Source organism: Entelurus aequoreus, linkage group LG23 (genome assembly GCF_033978785.1).
Source record: "Entelurus aequoreus isolate RoL-2023_Sb linkage group LG23, RoL_Eaeq_v1.1, whole genome shotgun sequence".
Classification (NCBI taxonomy): domain Eukaryota; kingdom Metazoa; phylum Chordata; class Actinopteri; order Syngnathiformes; family Syngnathidae; genus Entelurus; species Entelurus aequoreus.
In genome coordinates, this window is record NC_084753.1 from 34,568,412 (window position 1) to 34,575,238 (window position 6,827).

The following is a 6,827-nucleotide window of genomic DNA, read 5'->3' on the forward strand; positions in this document are numbered from 1 at the left end:
CAGTGTTTATTGCTAACAGTGTTTAACACTAACAGTGTTTAATACTAACAGTGTTTATTACTAACAGTGTTTAATACTAAGTGTTTAATTTTGACAGTGTTTATTACTAACAGTGTTTAATACTAACAGTGTTTAATTTTGAAAGTGTTTATTACTAACAGTGTTTATTACCAGCAGTGTTTATTACTAACAGTGTTTAATTTTGACGGTGTTTAATTTTGACAGTGTTTATTACCGGCAGTGTTTATTACTAACAGTGTTTAATACTAACAGTGTTTAATTTTGACAGTGTTCATTACTAACAGTGTTTATTACTAACAGTGTTTATTACCGGCAGTGTTTATTACTAACAGTGTTTATTACTAACAGCGTTTATTACTAACAGTGTTTAATACTAACAGCGTTTAATTTTGAAAGTGTTTATTACTAGCAGTGTTTATTACTAACAGTGTTTATTACTAACAGTGTTTATTACTAACAGTGTTTATTACTAACAGCGTTTATTACTAACAGTGTTTATTACTAACAGTGTTTATTACTTACAGTGTTTAATACTAACAGTGTTTAATACTATCAGTGTTTATTACCAGCAGTGTTTATTACCAACAGTGTTTATTACTAACAGTGTTTAATAGTAACAGTGTTTAATTTTGACAGTGTTTATTACCGGCAGTGTTTATTACTAACAGTGTTTAATACTAACAGTGTTTAATTTTGACAGTGTTTATTACTGGCAGTGTTTATTACTAACAGTGTTTATTACCAGCAGTGTTTATTACTAACAGTGTTTATTACTAACAGTGTTTAATACTAACAGTGTTTAATTTTGACAGTGTTTATTACCGGCAGTGTTTATTACTAACAGTGTTTAATACTAACAGTGTTTAATTTTGACAGTGTTTATTACCGGCAGTGTTTATTACTAACAGTGTTTATTACCAGCAGTGTTTATTACTAACAGTGTTTATTACTAACAGTGTTTAATACTAACAGTGTTTAATTTTGACAGTGTTTATTACCGGCAGTGTTTATTACTAACAGTGTTTAATACTAACAGTGTTTAATTTTGACAGTGTTTATTACCGGCAGTGTTTATTACTAACAGTCATTGTGGAGATGAAGTGATATCAGCTGTGGTGGCAGGGTGACTTTCCCCCCCGCCCCTCCCCCCATTGGAGGACACGGAGAGAAAAAAACATTCAAACTATCTCTTGCAATATTCCCTGTTTCTTTCAGCCCTCTGGCCCCGCCCCCGTGCCAGCTGGCCCCGCCCCCGTGCCAGCTCCGTCCTCTGTGCTGGTAGAGAGCGGCCCGGTGGTCTACGAGGAGGGCGCCGCGCAGGACGAGGATGAGGACGAGGAGGAGACCTGTGTCAGCGCCATGGAGCTGATGGGCGGTCAAGGTGAGTGGAAGGTCACGGCCATGTAAATGTGGCGAGTCACTCGGCCTCGCCGGGGGACGTCTGGCGTGCACACGCTCGTTAGGATTGTGTTTTAATGAGCCAACCTCTCGGGCGAGGGCAAGGGGTGGACTCTAGCTGTTAAAGTTCTCTGACTTTTCCGCCATAAAACCGGTTAATTAAATCCTGCAGGAAGAGTCTTTTTGGCGTCGTAGGTAAGATTGATTGACGATCAGTAATATTTACGTCTACTTTTATTAATCGACCCTGTTGCTGAAACCAGCATATTTATACTAAAAACTAGTTTATTGTTCCTAATGGAAAGGCAACAAGGCAAGCGCTTGTTACTCTCGGGGTCTCCTAGCCGCTCAGGCAAATCATATTGTCTAAAAATGCATTTTTCCATCGATAACATGACATCATCACGCCAAGTGCGTGCTCTTTCAGTCAATTAGTGCGCAAGGAGTATATATATATATATATATATATATATATATATATATATACACCGTATTTTTCGCACTATTAGGCGCACCGCATTATAAGGCGCACCTTCAATGAATGGCCTATTTTAAAACTTTGTTCATATATAGGGCGCACCGCATTATAAGGCGCATAGAATAGACGCTACAGTAGCTGCTGGGGTTACTTTATGCATCCCGTAGTTGCGAGACCTGTTGTGGCTCAATATCGGTCCATATATAAGGCGCACCGGATTATAAGGCGCACTGTCAGCTTTTGAGAAAATTGGAGCTTTTTAGGTGCGCCTTATAGGGCGGAAAATACATATAATATATATATATATATATATATATATATATATATATATATATATATATATATATATATATATATATATATATATATATATATATATATATACACATACAGCCCGAAATGTCACATGTTAAATGTTTAAATATTAACTGTCAGTTTACTGTACTGTGCCAACTGTACTACTATATGAGGACCTTTTTTCTATTGTTTCATTGAAAATAAAACAGCAAAGTCCATTTGGCTGTCATCCGTTTTAATTATGAGACACAATTGTGTCAAAGTCATGATTTTTTTGTTCATGCTTGACAGTGTTTCCCATAAACTGCCAAGATACCTGTGGCGGTGGGGGCGTGGCTAGGGGCGTGGTCACCATGACATCATCGAGTAATTTGCATAATTCACTACAATGATATGATGTTCTCTAAAAAGGCTCAAAAAATGTATACTTACTAATTAATAATAACAGTTTTGTTTTAAACGTCCGTCCATCCATCCATTTTACATTATGAATACACAAAAGATAACTACTACAGTATCAAATTCTTATTAGTATCTAGCTGTCCTTTCAAAATAAATGCATTCAAATCCCGAAAATAAAAATTAAGAAAATCCGAGTCGTGGCGGACGTAATTCTTTCATGGCGGGCTGCCACAAATAAATGAATGTGTGGGAAACACTACTTGAAATAAGAAATGATTACTTTAAAAAAAAGTAGTTTTATACTTGTGAGTGTTGATGACACAGCTTTGCAACAGTTGATATTCTAGTTACAAGCATGTTTCACTCAATATAGGTCATAACATCTCAGCAACAAGATGTAATATCTTACTGAGATCATTTAGGACCAAAACACTTAAAACAAGTAAAACACTCTAACATAAAATCTGCTTAGTGAGAAGAATTATCTTATCTGACAGAAAATAAGCAAATATCACCCTTATTTGAGATATTTAATCTTACTTAGATTTCAGTTTTTGCAGTGTATTTATTAACTTAACTTAACACTTAACTTAAATTGTATATATATATATATATATATATATATATATATATATATATATATATATATATATATATATATATTCCTCGCGCACTAATTGACTGAAAGAGCACGCACTTGGCGCGATGATGTCATGTTATCCATGGAAAAATGCATTTTTAGACAATATGATTTGTCTGAGCGGCTAGGAGACCCCGAGAGTAACAAGCGCTTGCCTTGTTGCCTTTCCATTAAGAACAATAAATTAGTTTTTAGTGTAAGTTTGCTGGTTTCAAGAAATGTAATGCCGAGTGCATATCATTATGTCAAGATAATGGCACTAGCATTTACTTCATTTAAGAATATTTTTCAACATATTGAGCAAAAAGGTCAAAAAAAAAATTCTACCAAGAAAAGTGCACTTGTTATTAGTGAGAATATACTTATTTTAAGGTATTTTGGGTTCATTGAAGTTAGCTAATTTTACTTGTTTTGGAAAGTCTTGACAAGCCACATTTTCTTGTTCTATTGGCAGATAATTTTGCTTAGTTCAAATAAAATACACCTAATTTTTTTATTTTTTTTCTTGTTTTTAACACTGACTTTTTGCAGTTTACTTCCCTCAATTTGAATTGCATTTCTACTTCCTGTCTGCAGACGCAATTCAAGTTGATGGAACTGACGTAGAACTTGGGAGACGTTCTCAATTTGCTCTTGAATTTTTGCACAAGCTCGCCGGACTTTGACGGGAAGGTCTTTTTCTCCCGGTGTCTCCCGCAGGTTACGGCTGCGACGATTTCGACGAGGCCTTCTAGCCGCTGCCCCGCCCCCCCCCCCCCACCCCCCCCTGTCCCGTCGGGGTCCACTTTGCACACTTTCCACGTTCACACGCTGTGACACAACCACGGCGGACGGCGGAGACACGAGACGAGCCTCGAGCACGGTCGCGGTAACGAGGGGTTCTGTCGGCGACGTAAGAAACAACACGGGAGATTTTAATTAGCCTTCGACCTGCGCTCGACCCCACCGACGTGCTCGTCATACCACAGACGGGAGGCTTCACCTTGCAAATAACCAACAAGCTTCCAGTGCTTAATAACGCGGTGGAGTGGCCGTCTTTAACTCTCTACCTGCCTGACCTTCTCCAACAAACGCTGGCGGAAAGTTCCGTTTTCCTAACACAACATGAACACTTAGCTTGATTAAGTGAAAAGCAACATTTATACAGAAGACATTATTTATTTAGATTTGTTAGCATCTTAATGAGAGTTAATGAAATCACATCTTCTCTCCAATTTTTTTTTTTTTTGAAGTATATATATTTATTTAGACTTTTATCATTTTTGTGTTGGACACTGGGGGTGACAGAAAGTGCTGTGTCAGTAAATATTTGACTGAAAGAACTCGTCTTTTTCTGTCTTTCTTTCATAGCTAAAGCATAAAATACACAATGCTCACCAAAAGCTGCGGCGTCGTGTAATAACGGGGTTATTAGCACTGTTATTTTTACATACTGTTGCGTCGGACCAGTTCTTCCTCCCAGGGAATCTAAGTTACTGGTCAATCCCAAATTCTTTCGATGACATATGCTGAGTAAAAAGGACCATCAAGACAGAATAGGAATATTTTCAAGTTTTACTAAAGCTTTAGGAGATCAACTTAACCAATACATTCATGTCGGCTACTCTAGTTGATCTTTGATTGATTGATTGAGACTTTTATTAGTAGGTTGCACAGTGAAGTACATATTCCGTACAATTGAATCGAACCCGAATAAGTTTTTCAACTTGTTTAAGTCGGGGTCCACTTAAATTGATTCATGATACAGATATATACTATCAGATATACTATCATCATAATACAGTCATCACACAAGATAATTACATTGAATTATTTACATTATTTACAATCAGGGGTGTGGAGGGGGGGGGGGGGGGGGTAGGATATGGACATCAAGTAGTGGACATAGAGAGAGAGAGAGAGAGAGAGAGAGATCAGAAGGCATAAGAAAAAGTATCTGCATTTGATTGTTTACATTTGATTATTAGCAATCCGGGGAGGGTGTTAGTTTAGGGTTGTAGCTGCCTGGAGGTGAACTTTTATTGCGGTTTTGAAGGAGGATAGAGATGCCCTTTCTTTTATACCTGTTGGGAGCGCATTCCACATTGATGTGGCATAGAAAGAGAATGAGTTAAGACCTTTGTTAGTTCGGAATCTGGGTTTAACGTGGTTAGTGGAGCACCCCCTGGTGTTGTGGTTATGGCGGTCATTTACGTTAAGGAAGTACATTCAAACGGAAAAGCCCACTCTTTGCACACAAAGAAAGCCCCCCCCCCTTCTCTCAACACTGATAAGGAAAAGAGTGGGTGTTGTATTTCACGTCCCTGATGGTTTAAGACACGAAACAGACAATCTGAAGGCAAAGAGAGACTGGTAGAATAAACAAAGGAAAAGTACTAGCTGCTCAAACATGGCTATGAATAGAGAAGTAACTCTTAAACATATATGCATCCTCCACAATACCCACTACTACTTGGAGGGAATAACGAACAGCAAGTCGATCAACGCAACAATCCTACAACACCCCGCTTGTGGACAAGGGGATATGACAGGGAAAATATTCAACAGAGCTCTCGATGCGGCTAAGCTAGCAAAGATAGCCGCGCTAAAATACTGCTATTTTTAAGCGCGTGACAGGCACCGCCTTTTAAAGGCCCACTTACACGCTCTGCTCTCATGAAACGTCTCTTTACTGCATATGCCGGATATTCATTTTTATTTTTTTATGAACTAATTAATAACTTGAAAAAAGATATGCGCCATGGCCACGGCGCGATTTTCGTGTGATTACGGTTTCTTTGACCAATGGTGTGTTTAATTCTGCCTCGTGTGAACCGGCGCAGGCCCACTTAAACAACACCAAGCATCACCGGACCAAACAGGAGTTCAATCCAACGCATGCAGCGGCCTGGCATCCGGATGTGCCAAGGTCTCTATGACTCCTCAAAGCCCAGAGCACTGAATGATGAAGTCGGATGAACAAAGGTAAGAAAGTTTTATACATTTGTGAAAGCATAAGAAGACGACAAACGCAACATATATTATGTTCATATTCAGCAATGCATTGTGTGCGGGTTGTGCAGTTTTCCCACTCAACTACGCTAGTTCAACATGAATGAAAACCGCATAAAGAAAAGTGTTCTTATCGTGGGCACAAGGAACACTTAAGCATGGGTTCTATTTTGAATCTACTGTAGGGTAGTCTCAAACACTTTTTTATGTTGAAAAATAGCAGGTGTACAAGTTTGCAGTGGGGCCCATTGTGAGCTTGTGTATCTGGATTGTTCTCGCCAGGTAAAAGCAATAATCCTTTCCCAATTTTTAATGGGTTAAACCAGAGCTAGATAATTGTTTAATACTGCATTCAGTACTGTTTGTCTCTGTAGAAGAGTTAGTTGAATGCTTTTTGCGTTGACAGGATCCTTGAGCTGTTGTGTTCACTAAACGGTTTTTAATCCAGCATGAAAAATCAGATGTTATCTATTAAGATTATTTATTATTATATTGATGTTATTTATTAATAAGTAAACAATTCTGTAAAATAAACAGATTCATTTATTTAATGGAAAGTAATGTATATTAAAACAATTATTATCCTTAACCTTTAAGATT

At 37.8% G+C, this 6,827-nt stretch overlaps 1 protein-coding gene across 4 annotated transcripts in view; it reads left to right on the forward strand.

Annotated features, from left to right (window-relative positions):
- Positions 1-4,534, forward strand: part of LOC133640437 (transcription factor IIIB 90 kDa subunit-like) — a 172,808-nt gene extending 168,274 nt beyond the window's left edge. For 3 of the 4 annotated variants that reach the window (XM_062033847.1, XM_062033848.1, XM_062033849.1), the window contains exons 18-19: positions 1,237-1,402; positions 3,936-4,534. In XM_062033847.1, coding sequence (XP_061889831.1) covers positions 1,237-1,402; positions 3,936-3,970 — 201 coding nt within the window. In that variant the 3' untranslated portion in view covers positions 3,971-4,534. Of the gene's footprint in view, positions 1-1,236; positions 1,403-3,935 lie in introns of those variants that run through there. The other variant, XM_062033850.1, reaches the window with a different exon arrangement.
- The last annotated feature ends 2,293 nt before the right edge of the window (positions 4,535-6,827 follow it).